The sequence below is a fragment of the Saccopteryx leptura genome, unplaced genomic scaffold (assembly GCF_036850995.1).
Source record: "Saccopteryx leptura isolate mSacLep1 unplaced genomic scaffold, mSacLep1_pri_phased_curated manual_scaffold_56, whole genome shotgun sequence".
Taxonomy (NCBI): domain Eukaryota; kingdom Metazoa; phylum Chordata; class Mammalia; order Chiroptera; family Emballonuridae; genus Saccopteryx; species Saccopteryx leptura.
Genome location: NW_027095738.1, coordinates 177,672 through 191,874, shown reverse-complemented (window position 1 = coordinate 191,874; position 14,203 = coordinate 177,672). Strand labels below are relative to the sequence as shown.

At 38.3% G+C, this 14,203-nt stretch overlaps 2 protein-coding genes across 5 annotated transcripts in view; both read left to right on the top strand.

Moving 5' to 3' along the window:
* LOC136387051 (zinc finger protein 615-like) overlaps window positions 1–3,712 on the top strand; it is a 40,442-nt gene extending 36,730 nt beyond the window's left edge. For 2 of the 4 annotated variants that reach the window (XM_066358113.1, XM_066358112.1), the window contains exon 5: window positions 625–3,712. In XM_066358113.1, the coding sequence (XP_066214210.1) occupies window positions 625–2,486 (1,862 nt within the window). In that variant the 3' untranslated portion in view covers window positions 2,487–3,712. The remainder of the gene's footprint in view (window positions 1–624) is intronic. The other 2 variants (XR_010748067.1, XM_066358115.1) reach the window with 2 other exon arrangements.
* The window catches only part of LOC136387053 (zinc finger protein 432-like), an 80,608-nt gene that overhangs the window by 11,788 nt on the left and 54,617 nt on the right, over window positions 1–14,203 (top strand).

Sequence of the window (14,203 nt, the reverse complement as noted above, 5' to 3'; positions counted from 1 at the left end):
AGCAGTTATTGAAAGAAATTGTTTTGGCCCTGCCGGTGACTCAGTGGATAGAGTGTTGGCCCAACATATTGCATGCTCCAGATTTGATTCCTGGTCAGAACACACTGGAGAAGTAACCATCTGCTTCTCTTCCCCATCCCCCATCCTTCTTTTCTCTCTCTTTCCCTTTCACAGGCAAGGGCTGACTTTGTTCCAGCATGGCACCAGGATTTCAGGATGCCTTGGTTTGTCAGTGTACATTTCCCAAGGGCACTGAAAATGAAAATAGTTCATTACTTTAGCATTGGATTCACATGGGGTTGTCATATATGATACATCCAGGTCAGAGCACATGCGGGAGTATGCCTTCTCATTTCCCTATGTCTTGCCGTAATAGAAATAACAGAAAAAAATGAAAATGGAACAATTCTTTCAAACAAAATATGCTTCTATCACATAGGAACCTTCAAGAGGTTTACAGGCTCTGTGACTAGAATCTGAATGACTAAGTATATTTCTTTTTCTTACAACCCGTGGGGTATCACTAAAGACTTACTTTACAGAAAGTTGTTTCATAACAAATTTGAATTTCAAACTAAGATTATGAAAGATTATAGGATGATTTGCTGTTCTCTTCTTTCCTAGAAATCCAGAAAGTTAATGTGCCTTTGCAGAGTCCCTTCCAAAGTCCAGGCATTATGAAGAGTGGAGAAGAATGCTGTAAAAATGATATGTTTGCAAATATTGTTAATCAAAGGGAAAGCCAGTCCCTATTGAGGAAACAATGCGGTATGTTGGAGATGGGCGGAACACCTTTAAAATCAAAATTAAGTTTTGAAAACCAAACTAGAAGTTTTAATTTAAAGAACTCTGTTCCCTTGAATGAAGATGGGACATTCATTCCACATCATGACCATGAACTATTCTACACTGAAATTAGGTTGCATCCCAGTACCAAGTCCATCGAAAATAAGTCCAAGGTCATTCAGCAACACAGAATTGACAATGGAGAGGAAGCCCTCACATGCACTGAATGTGGGAAAACTTTGGTCAAGATGACTCAGCTCACTGATGATCAGAGAATTCATAGTGAAGAGAAACCTTATGGATGCCGACAGTGTGGGAAAGCCTTCCCCAGAAAATTCAGTCAGAAAATTCGTACAGGACTGAATCAGACTGAATACAATATATATAATAAAACCTTCAATAAATCACAGTTGAATATACATCAGAAGACTACTGTGGAAAAGAAACCTTACACATGTTGTGAATGTGGTAAAAATTACATTTACAGGTATCTGCTCAGGAATCATCAGCGAACTCACACAGGAGAGAAGCCGTATGTATGCAGTGAATGTGGAAAAGGCTTTCTAGTAAAGAAGAATCTGATTGTACATGAAAGGTCTCATACGGGAGAGAAGCCATATGTATGCAGTAAGTGCGGGAAAGGCTTTCCAGATAAGAAGAATCTGATTGTACATGAAAGGATTCATACGGGAGAGAAGCCGTATGTATGCAGTGAGTGCGGGAAGGGCTTTGGAGTGAAATGCCGACTGATCATACATCAAAGAACTCATACAGGAGAGAAGCCATATGTATGCAGTGATTGCGGAAAAGGCTTTGCAGTTAAGAGTCAACTGAGTATACATCAAAGAACTCATACTGGAGAGAAACCGTATGTATGCAGTGATTGTGGGAAATGCTTTATACTGAACAGTCAACTGAGTATACATCAAAGAACTCATACTGGAGAAAAACCATATGTATGCAGTGAGTGTGGAAAAGGCTTTTCAGGGAAGCGTGAACTTATTATACATCAAAGAACTCATACAGGAGAGAAGCCATATGTATGCAGCAAGTGTGGGAAAGGCTTTTCAGGGAAGCGTCCACTGATTGTACATCAAAGCAGTCATACTGGAGAAAAGCCATATGTATGCAATGATTGTGGGAAAGGCTTTGCAATGAAGAGTCAACTGAGTATACATCAAAGAGCTCATACCGGAGAGAAGCCATATGTATGCAATGAGTGTGGGAAAGGATTTTCAGGGAAGCATCCACTGATTGCACATCAACGCACTCACACTGGAGAAAAGCCATATGTATGCAGTGATTGTGGGAAAGGCTTTGCAGTGAAGAGTCAACTGAGTATACATCAAAGAACTCATACCGGAGAGAAGCCATATATATGCAATGAGTGTGGGAAAGGACTTTCAGGGAAGCATCCACTGATTGCACATCAACGCACTCACACTGGAGAAAAGCCATATGTATGCAGTGATTGTGGGAAAGGCTTTGCAGTGAAGAGTCAACTGAGTATACATCAAAGAACTCATACTGGAGAGAAGCCGTATGTATGCAGTGATTGTGGGAAAGGCTTTGCAGTGAAGAGTCAACTGATTATACATCAAAGAACTCATACCAGAGAGAAGCCATATGTATGCAATGAGTGTGGGAAATGCTTTACACTGAATAGGCAACTGAGTAGACATCAAAGGACTCATATGTGAGAGAAGCTGTATGTATGCAGTGAATGTGAAAATGTTTTTCACAAGTGTGATATAACTGTACATAAGCATGCTCATTTGTTAGTGACACCATGAATATGCAATGAGTGTGGGAAAGGCTTCTTCATGAAGAATATTAGTATATGGAACCGTAGAAATTATACAAATGCAGTGATTATCATAAAACTTCTCCTTTAAAAGAATTCATTAGATTTAACTAAGAGATAAGATCGGTGCAGGAGCAGAGCTGGAAGCATCAACTTCCACAAGTTGCTTCCCATATGTGCCTTGATCAGCCAGGCCCAGGATTTTAAACGAGGGACCTTAACTTTCCATGTTTGTGCACCAATGCAAGTCAGGTATTTTGGTGAAGGCTTTAAGAAGATATGCATGATGGCATAATCAGGTGGAGGTGCTTTGGATACAGTTTGAGCTGGGATGCTCAGAATTTAGTTTTGAAACTCCTAGGTCACCAGCTTGAGTGCAGGCTCACCAGCTTAAGCACAACGTTGCTGGCTTGAATGTGGGATCACACATTTCACTTCATGGTCGCTGGCTTGAAGTCCAAGGCCAGCTTGAGCATTAGATCATAAACATGACCTCAAAATTACTGGTTTAAACCCAGGGTTGCTGCCTTGAGCCAGGAGTCATTAACTCAGCTGGAGCCCTCTAGTTAAGGTATATATGAGAAAAGAATTTATAAACAACTGAAATGTGAGAACAATGAGTTGATGCTTCTCATTTCTTTCTTTTTGTTTGTAGATGTATGTCTGTGTTTCTGTTTCTAAAAAAGAAAAAGAAGATATGCCTCATGGAACATCAGTGATTTGTCAGAAAAGACTTCATTTACATATACTGAATGGACATTAAATTTTTATTGAGTAAAATTTGTCTCATTATCCATTAGAGAATTCACACAGGAGAGTAATCCTATAAATGTCATGAATGTGGGAAACTATCAGTGCAACATCAAGACTCAGTGTTCATCAAAAAACATAAAAGAGAGGCTCTGTGGCTGCAGCAATTGTCAGAAAACTTTTCTCATTTGTTTCTTTTTGTTAAACATAAGAGAATCACAGGACATTGCTTTATGGATGCCTGTTGCCAGTTGTATGCCCTCCATATAGATCTATGCAATGAAGAATAACTGTAAAAACAATAAAAGACGAGTAACTTATAGCAACAAACATGGTTGTATCAGTTCTCATCAGTTACCTCACATAACAATTGACAAGACATTCTGATGCAGTCGGCCTTGATCATATTTTAGAAAATTTAAATAAAATGAGTATTCTGAGAGAAATCCTATGCATGTGACAGACTACGAAACCGTGCAGTTGAATGTAGACTGTCATTGGAGATCATCAGAAATCATGAGTGGATGTTTCTAATTGTGGAAATGAAGGGTCAGAAAGTAAGACCACAAGAAATAATGTCAGTTTACACTGGTGAAATACTTCCATATGGGACTGAATATGGTGAGGTTTAGCACTACCTCATGTTCCTCATCACTTGACATGAAATCCATGCAGATATAATGGAAGACATCGAATTTGGTGGTTTTAGCAAAACCTCAGATAACTTGGAGTAGAGAAGAATTCTTCAATGAAGAAGCATTCTGCCATGAATCTAAACAGATAGTACCCCTTCCAAGCAATTTGGGACAGAACACCTTCAGCCATATTTCTTTCCAAAAAATATATGTTTATTTGAGCCAAACTGATTATATTGTATATATGCTGCGAAGCATGATGCCAAATGCTCCAGCATCAACCTCGTTTCTGTTTACCTTGTAACTGAAATAATAAAAGTAAATGAAAGTTTACTCTCAATGTGAGATAACTTTAATGTGTACAACCGTGTTCTGAACCTCTTTCAATATAGAAATATTTTCCTTTTTCTTAATTTAAAATTTATTTTAGAATTCTTGAAGTACTTCAAATTTAATATGTTCATTTCAATAAAAACATTTTGATTTGTTGACTTTTATAAGTGGCATTGATTGTTGTATAAAATCAACAACTTTAGCTTGACCTCAGGCACAGTGGGTCAAGGATGGACCTGGAATGCTGAGGTCTGAATCCCCAGGATTGCCTTGTCGGGACATACGAGAAGCAGCAACTATGAGGTGATTTTTTTTCCCTTGTCTTTTATTTTTGTGAAGTGGGAAGTAGAGAGGCAGAGAGAAAAACTTTTGCATTCACCCTACTGGAATCCACCCAGCATTCCCACCAGGGCAGCAGTGTTCTGCCTATCTGGGGAGATGCCTCATTCCAACAAGCCATTCGAGGGTCTAAGGGAAACGCCTGGGAGCCATCCTCAGTGCCCCGGCCAACTTTGCTTCAATGGGCCTTATCTGCAGGAGGGGAAGAGAGAGAGAAAAGAGTGGGGAAAAGGTGGATAAGCACATGGGCTTCTGCTGTGTGCCCTGGCCGGAAATTGAACCCAGGATTTTCAGATATGGGGCCAACGCTCTACAGCTAAGCTAGTTGGGCAGGGTGAATTGACGCTTTTTAGTCCTTCCCCATATACTGCGTTCTGTTTCTTTTTTCTGAGATCAATAAAACTTTTAAGAAATATTTCTAAGTAATTTTTAATTTGTTATTTCTATTTTTTTAAGTGAGAGAAGGGGAAATAGACTCCCACATTCACCCCCACGGGGATCAACCCAGCAAACCCCTTCTGGCGTCAGTGTTCCAATCAACCAAGCTAGCCTCACCACTGGGGATTAAAGCTCGAACCAATCATGTCACTGCCAGGGAGAATGGAAGAGAGGTTGTGTAGTGTTATAACCCTTTGCATGACCTTGGATGGGAACACAGCCAACAAGAAAAGAATGTTTTGCCAGGAGAATTGCTTTGTGACTGAAGGCCGGTCACTGAAACACGTCTATGTGTCTGAAGGTAGTTGCTGGGGTTTTTCTCAGTAAAACATTCTCATAAGATTTCTGTACTTTCCAAGGTTATCCCTTGAGATAAAGAGAGGAATGTTGTGGGAACCATAGAAGCAATAGCAATTAATGCATTTTGATATATTGTTATTAAGCTATCATGCAAGTGTACATGTATCTTTAAGTACAAGTTATGCTTGATGTTATGCCAGTTTCTCAGTAAACAAGCTTTTTGAAGTCTTGTGAGTAAAAATAGGACACAGCATGAACTCTGGGCCATTTGCTTGTGCGAGTGGTGGTGCTTTGCTAGTCCACGATGATTTCATCTGCTGATCTCTCTCTGTGCCCCTGACTTACAACAGTTTTGGGTTAAAATTTTTCTTGTTATTTTCAGAGTAAAAACGTAAATATTACCTTTCCAAGGAGATCAGTTGTAAGAGATTTTGATATCTTCTACCCCTAGTTAATTGTGTGATAAAGACTTTAATTCTGAGGCATCTGTTCCAAAGTGCCCGACCACTCTTTAATGAGGTGAATTTATTACAACCCGAAAGATGGATTAATATCCAAAATACTTCATCAGTACTCCTAAAATAGAGGACATCATTGCGAAAAATGTGACAGAGAAATGGTCACAAAATAGAGAAAAATCTGAGGAAAATTGTGTCTAAATGTAATATTGTGATTTAAATCGTGCAACACAAAATGGACGGTAGTGTAAAACCTTATGAAATCAGAGTGGAAACTCTGATATGGTTGCATATTATACCAATGCTAATTTCTCAATTTGACAAATATATTATGGTGATATAAAAGGTTCGTGTGATGGGAAGCTGAATGAAGATATATAAAAACTTTTTGTAGTAATCCTTAGTCACTTTTATGTAAATATGAAATTTCCCCAAGAGAAATGTTATGACTAGGTTTAAACTATTTGAATTAAATCTCAAAATTGAAAAAAAACTTAGGATATAATTTTATTTTAGCTTCTCATAAACATTTTCATATTTCAAAATGTTTATGGCTAGCTGTATGTAATTAGTACTAAATGGGTATAATAAAATTATGGGTGAACTGGTAGGAAGTTAACTAGAGTCATAAAATGTATGTATTAACAGAAGGTTTACATTAAAGTGGACACTTGGCATTTCTCTCTACCGTGTGCTGATGCCTTTCCCCACCCTTTCTTTTTCTCAAGGTGTGTGTGTGTGTGTGTGTGTGTGTGCTTAAGCCTCATGGTTCCTTCTTTTGCCTCTGTAACTTCTTTCCTGAAGCCTTTCCTTTGATGGCTCACTTCAACCTTTGTTTTTCTCTAACTAAAGTTTTTTTTGGCCCTGAATTGTTTGCTGTGTCACTTAAGAGCATTGTCCTAAAACAAGAAGGTTGCAGGTTTTATCCCCAGTCAGGGCAGAGAGGGGAAGTGACCAGAAGATGCACAACTGAGTGTAACAACAAATGCTTCCCTTTCCCCTCTCCGTCTCTCCCTTCCTCTGTCTTTTAAAAAAATCAATGAAAATTGTGTCATGATAGATATCTTGGTTGTTTGGAGCCTCCTCTCAGAGCAAAGGTTGCCGGTTTGATTCCCCAGTCCAGCCACATGCAGAAGGAGCTAGATGTTCTTGTCTTTTTCCCTCTGTCTCTCTCAAAGGAACAATAGTTTTTTTCTTCGGAAAACATGGAGTCAACTTGAAAAACACATCACTGTTTCTACCTTCCTAAAATTAATAAATTTTAAAAATAAGCAAAATTTAATTCTGGTTCAGTTTATATATGGTCCCCTTATAATCACAGTTCTGTTTTATACACTTTTTAAAAATTTATTTACTTGGAAACTCAATGGAAAGAGAAGATAGAAATATCCATTTCTGTCTTCTTTATGCATTTGTTAGTTTGTTTTCATCAGGAAATCAAACTCATAATCTTGATCTATCAGGATGTCTCTCAAACCATCTAAGCTACCCTGCCAGAGCTCATTATCCAATTTCTTATCTTCTTTTATGATTTGTTGGTTCCTTTTTTGTATGTCCTGGAAAGTTTAGTGTTTACAGACTACAATCTAACCAACCATGCTGTCCAGCTAGGCGAGGGCTGACATTTAGTAAGTTTAGTTGTAACGTCACCACAATCCAGATTTTATTTTTATTATTTTTAATACATAAATATTATTTACTGACTTATTAGAAAAGAGAGATGGAATGAGAGAAGAACAGGAAGCATCAGCCCGCAGTAGTTTTTTCATGTGTCTACATCAGAAATCCCAGGGTGGAAACTGATGACATCAACATTCCAAGTTCATGATTCATCCTCTGCACCACTACAGGTCAAGCACCACAATCCAGGTTTTAGAAAATTTCATGACTTCATACATAAAATAATTAAATGGTTGTCTTCTTTATGTTTTGCAAATTTTATATTTTAAATGCAATCCTTTATCAGATATATACATAATTTAAAAATATTTTTTCCTGGCCCTGGCCGGTTGGCTCAGCGGTAGAGCATCGGCCTGGCGTGCGGGGGACCCAGGTTCGATTCCGCACCAGGGCACATAGGAGAAGCGCCCATTTGCTTCTCCACACCCCCACCTTCCTCTCTGTCTCTTCCCCTTCCGCAGCCAAGGCTTCATTGCAGCAAAGTTGGCCCGTGCGCTGGGGATGGCTCCTTGGCCTCTGCCCCAGGCACTAGAGTGGCTCTGGTCTCGGCAGAGCAATGCCCTGGAGTGGCAGAGCATCGCCCCCTGGTGGGCAGAGCGTCGCCCCTGGTGGGCGTGCCCGGTGGATCCTGGTCAGGCGCATGCGGGAGTCTGTCTGACTGTCTCTCCCCGTTTCCAGCTTCAGAAAAATACAAAAAAATAAATAATATTTTTTCCTAATCTCTGGTACTTTTTTTTATTTTATTAAAAAGTTTTTATTGACATTATCGGGGTGACATTGGTTAATAAAATTACATAGGTTTCAGGTGTACAATTCTCTAATACATCACCTATATATTGTAGTATATTCACCATCTCAAGTCAAGTCACCTTACATCACAATTTATCCCCCTTTACCCTCTTCTATTTTTCTCTACCTTCTTTCCCTCATGTTTGTATTTTTTTTCTTTTTCTGAAAATTTTTTTTTATTAATTTTAATGGGGTGACATTGATTAATCAGGGTACATATGTTCAGAGAAAACATCTCTAGGTTATTTTGACATTTGATTATGCTGCATTCCCATCACCCAAAGTCCAATTGTCTTCCGTCACCTTCTAACTGGTTTTCTTTGTGTCCCTCCCCTCCCTCCTTCCCCTCCTGTAACCCCCACACTCTTGTCCACGTTTCTGAGTCTCATTTTTATGTCCTACCTATATATGGAATCATATAGTTCTTAGTTTTTTCTGATTTACTTATTTCGCTCAGTATAATGCTGTCAAGGTCCATCCATGTTGTAAATGATCTGATGGCATCATTTCTTAGGGCTGAAGAGTATTCCATAGAGTGTGTGTGTGTGTGTGTGTGTGTGTGTGTGTGTGTGTATACCAAAGCTTTTTAATCCACTCATTCTCTCATGGACACTTGGGCTGTTTCCAGATCTTCGCTATTGTGAACAATGCTGCCATAAACATGGAGGTGCATTTCTTCTTTTCAAAGAGTGGTATGGTGTTCTTTGGGGTGTATTCCTAATGGTGGGATAGCTGGGTTAAAAAGCAGTTCGATTTTTAATTTTTTGAGGAATCTCCATACTGTTTTCCACAGTGGCTGTACTAGGCTGCATTCCCACCAGTAGTAGTGCAGGAGGGTTCCCTTTTCTCCATATCATCGCCAGCACTTATTCTGTGTTGTTTTGTTAATGAGCGCCATTCTGACTGGTGTGAGCTGATACTTCATTGTGGTTTTAATTTGCATTTCTCTAATGATTAGTGATGTTGAGCATTTTTTCATATGCCTATTGGCCATCTGTATGTCCTGTTTGGAGAAGTGTCTATTCATTTCTTTCACCCATTTCTGATTGGGTTGTTTGTCTTCCTGGTATTGAGTTTTACAAGTTCTTTATAAATTTTGGTTATTAACCCTTTATCAGACGTATTGTCAAATATATTCTCCCATTGTGTAGTTTGTCTTTTTATTCTGTTCTTATTGTCTTTAGCTGTGCAGAAGCTTTTTAGTTTGATATAGTCCCATTTGTTTATCCTGTCTTTTATTTCACTTGCCCATGGAGATAAATCAGCAAATATATTGCTGCGAGAGATGTCAGAGAGCTTACTGCCTATGTTCTCTTCTAAGATGCTTATGGTTTTACGTCTTACATTTAAGTCTTTTATTCGTTTTGAGTTGATTTTTGAATGGTGTAAGTTGGTGGTCTAGTTTCATTTTTTTGCAGGTAGCTGTCCAATTTTCCCATCACCATTTGTTGAAGAGGCTGTTTTTACTCCAATGTATGCTCTTACCTTTTTTGTCAAATATCAGTTGTCCATAAAGGTGTGGGTATATTTCTGGGTTCTCAGTTCTGTTCCATTGATCTATATGCCTGTTCTTATGCCAGTACCAGGCTCTTTTGAGTACAATGGCCTTGTAGTAAGTATAACTTGATATCCGGAAGTGTGATACTTCCCACTTTATTCTTCCTTTTCAAGATTGCTAAGGCTATTCGTGTTCTCTTTTGGTTCCATATAAATTTTTGGAATATGTGTTCTATATCTTTGATGTAAGTCATTGGTATTTTAATTGGTATTGCATTGAATTTATAAATTGCTTTGGGTAATATAGACTTTTTTTTTCTGAAGCTGGAAACGGGGAGAGACAGTCAGACAGACTCTCGCATGCGCCCGACCGGGATCCACCTGGCACTCACACCAGGGGTGGCACTCCTCCCACCAGGGGGCGATTCTCTGCCCCTCTGGGGTATCGCTCCGTTGCGACCAGAGCCACTCTAGCGCCTGGGGCAGAGGCCAAGGAGCCATCCCCAGCGCCCAGGCCATCTTTGCTCCAATGGAGCCTCGGCTGCGGGAAGGGAAGAGAGAGACAGAGAGGAAGGAGAAGAGGAGGGGTGGAGAAGCAAATGGGCGCTTCTCCTATGTGCCCTGGTCGGGAATCGAACCCGGGACTTCTGCACGCCAGGCCGATGCTCTACCACTGAGCGAACCAGCCAGGGCCGGTAATATAGACATTTTAATAATGTTTATTCTTTCTAACCATGAGCATGGTATATGCTTCCACTTGTTTGTATCTTCCCTGATTTCTTTTATCAATGTTATATAATTTTCCAAGTACAAGTCTTTAATCTTCCTGGTTAAATTTATTCCTAGGTACTTTATTTTTTTGGTTGCAATGGTGAAGGGGATTGATTCCATAATTTCTCTTTCTGACTGTTCATTGTTCATGTATAAAAATGCCTCTGATTTCTGAGTATTAATTTTATATCCTGCCACCTTGCTGAATTTATTTATTAGGTACAGTAGTTTTTTGACTGAGACTTTATGGTTTTCCATATACAATATCATATCATCTGCAAATAATGATAGTTTTACTTCTCCTTTTCCAATTTGGATGCTTTTTTCTTCTTCTTGTCTGATTGTTGTGGCTAGGACTTCTAGAACTATGTTGAATAACAGTGCTGATAGGGGGTACCCCTGCTTTGTTCCTGACCTTAAGGTGATTGCTTTTAATTTTTCCTCATTGAGTATGATGTTGGCTGTGGATTTGTCATAGATGGCCTTTATCATGTTGAAGTTTGTTTTTTGTATTCCAACTTTGCTGAGAGTTTTGATCATGAATGGGTGCTGGATTTTATCAAATGCTTTTTCTGCATCTATTGAAATTATCATGTGGTTTTTCTCCTTCCTTTTGTTTATGTGATGAATCACATTGATTGATTTGCAAATATTGTACCAGCCTTGCCTTCCAAGAATAAATCCCTCTTGATCATGGTGTATGGTTTTTTTCATATATTTCTGTAACCAGTTTGCTAATATTTTGTTCAGGATTTTAGCATCTAAATTCATCAGGGATATTTGGCTTATAATTTTTTTTCTTTGTGTTGTCTTGCCTGATTTTGGAATCAGAATTATACCACCTCATAAAAGAAGCTTGGAAGTCTTCTTTCCTCTTGAAGTTTTTGAAATAGCATGAGAAGGATAGGAGTTAGTTCCTTGAATATTTGGTAAAATTCACCTGTGAAGCCATCAGGCCCAGGACTTTTTTTTTGGGGGGGGGAGTTTTTTATAACTGTTTCAATCTCCTTTGTTGTAATTGATCTGTTTAGGTTTTCTGATTTTCACAGATTAATTTTTGGAAGATTATATGTTTCAAGGAATTTGTCCATTTTATCTAGGTTGTCTAGTTTTTTAGTGTACACCTCTTCATATTATTTTCTTACAATATTTTGTATTTTTATTGTGTCATTTGTTATTTCTCCACTCTCATTTCTAATTTTATTTATTTGAGTCCTCACTTTTTTTCTTGGTGAGTCTGGTTAAAGGTTCATCGATCTTGTTTACCATTTCAAAGAACCAGCTCCTGGTTTCATTGATCCTCTGTATTTTTTCTTTAGCCTCTGTGTCATTTATTTCTACTCTGATCTTTATTATTGCCTTCCTTCTACTACTTCTGGGCTTTACTTGCTGTTCTTTTTCTAGTTATATTATTTTATTTTATTTTATTTTATTGTTATTTTCTGAAGCTGGAAACTGGGAGGCAGTCAGACAGACTCCCGCATGTGCCCAACCGAGATCCACCCAGCACGCCTACCAGGGGGCGATGCTCTGCCCATCCGGGGCATCGCTCTGTTGCGACCAGAGCCACTCTAGTGCCTGAGGCAGAGGCCATGGAGCTATCCCCAGCGCCCGTGCAATCCTTTGTTCAAATGGAGCCTCAGCTGCAGGAGGGGAAGAGAGAGACAGAGAAGAAGGAGAGGGGGAGGGGTGGAGAAGCAGATGGGCGCCTCTCCTGTGTGCCCTGGCCAGAAATCGAACCCGCGTCTTCCACACACCAGGCCGATGCCCTACCACTGAGCCAACCGGTCAGGGCTCTAGTTCTTTTAGATGCAGGGTCAAGTTGTTTATTTGAGCTTTTTCTTGCTTCTTAAGGTATGCCTGTATTGCTATGAACTTCCCTCTCAAGACTGCTTTTGCTGTGTCCTATAAATTTTGAATTGATGTATGCTCCTTATTGTTCTTTTCTAGGAATTTTTAATTTCTTTTTTGATCTCATTTTTAACCTATTCGTTATTTAATAACATGCTATTTAGTTTCCAATTGTTTGAATATTTTTCAGTTTTTCTGTTGTGGTTGATTTCAAGTTTCATGCCCTTGTGATTGGAGACAGTGCTCGATATGATTTCAATCTTCTTAAATTTGTTGAGAAGACTTTTGTGCCATGACATTTGGTCTATCCTAGAGAATGTACCATGAGCATTTGAAAAGAATGTATATTCTGCTGCTTTAGCGTGAAAGGTTCTCAAGATATTTATTAAATCTAATTGATCAAGTATGTCCTTTTAGTCTGCTGTTTCTTTGTTAATTTTCTTTCTTGAGCATCTATCTAGTGATATTAGTGGGGTATTGAAATCCCTTACTATTTTACTATTGCTGTTGATCTCACCCTTGAAATTCATCAAAGTCTGCTTATATATTTAGATGCTCCTATATTAGGTGCGTAGATATTTATAACAGTTATATCTTCCCGTTGGATTGCTTTCCTTATCATTAGGTAGTGACCTTCTTTATCTCTTACTATAGCCTTGGGGGTTTTTTTGTTTCTTTACTTTTTTTCTTGTTATTTTCATTTTTTTATTTTTACTTAGCCTTGGTTTTGAAGTTTATTTTTTCTGATATAAGTATTGCTACCCTACCTTTTTTTAAAATTTCCATTTGCATGAAATATATTTCCATGTTTTTACCTTCAGTCTACGTGCATCTTTTTTTTTAAGGTGTGTTTCTTGTAGACAGCATATATATGGGTGCTATTTTCTTATCCAAGCAGATACCCTATGTCTTTTGATTGGATCATTTAATTCATTTACATTTAAGGTTATTATTGATATGTAGTTATTGCCATTTTATTCTTTAAAGCAGTATTCCTCTTTTACTATATTCTTTTCCCACTTTGAACTCTTTACAACAGGCCCCTTAACATTTCCTGCAGCGTTGGTTTGGTTGTAATGAATTCCTTGAGTTTTTTTTTTTTTTTTTTTTGGTCTGGGAAGCTTTTTATTTCTCCTTCAATTTTAAATGATAGCCTTGCTAGATAAAGTAGTCTTGGTTGTAGGCTCTTGTTCTGCATTACTTTGAATATTTCTTGCCATTTCCTTCTGGCCTCAAGTGTTTCTGTTGAGAAGAGTTGGATATCATCCTTATGAGGGCTCCTTTGTAGGTGATAGCCTTTTTTTCTCTTGCAGCTTTTAATATTTTCTTTTTAACTATTAGCTTTGGTATTTTAATTATGATGTGTCTTGGTGTAGATTTCTTTGGGTTTCTCTTTAATGGAGTTCTTTGTGCTTCTTGAACTTGTGAGATGTTTTCCTGCCTTAATTGTGGAATGTATTCAGGTATGATATGTTTGAACAAAGTCTCTATCTCTTGTTCTTTCTCTTCTTCAGGAATTCCTATGATGCAGATGTTATTTCTCTTCATGTTGTCACAGAGTTCTCTTAGAGTTTCCCCAGACTTTTGGAGTCTCTTTTTATTTTCCGTTCTGCTTTTATGCCTTTATTTATCTTGTCCTCTAACTCGCTGATTCGATTCTCAGCTTTATCCATCCTGCTTTTAATTCTTTCCATTGTGTTTTTCATTTCTGATATTGTATTGTCATTTCTGACTGATTCTTTTTTATTATTTCAATGTCCTTTTTTATATTT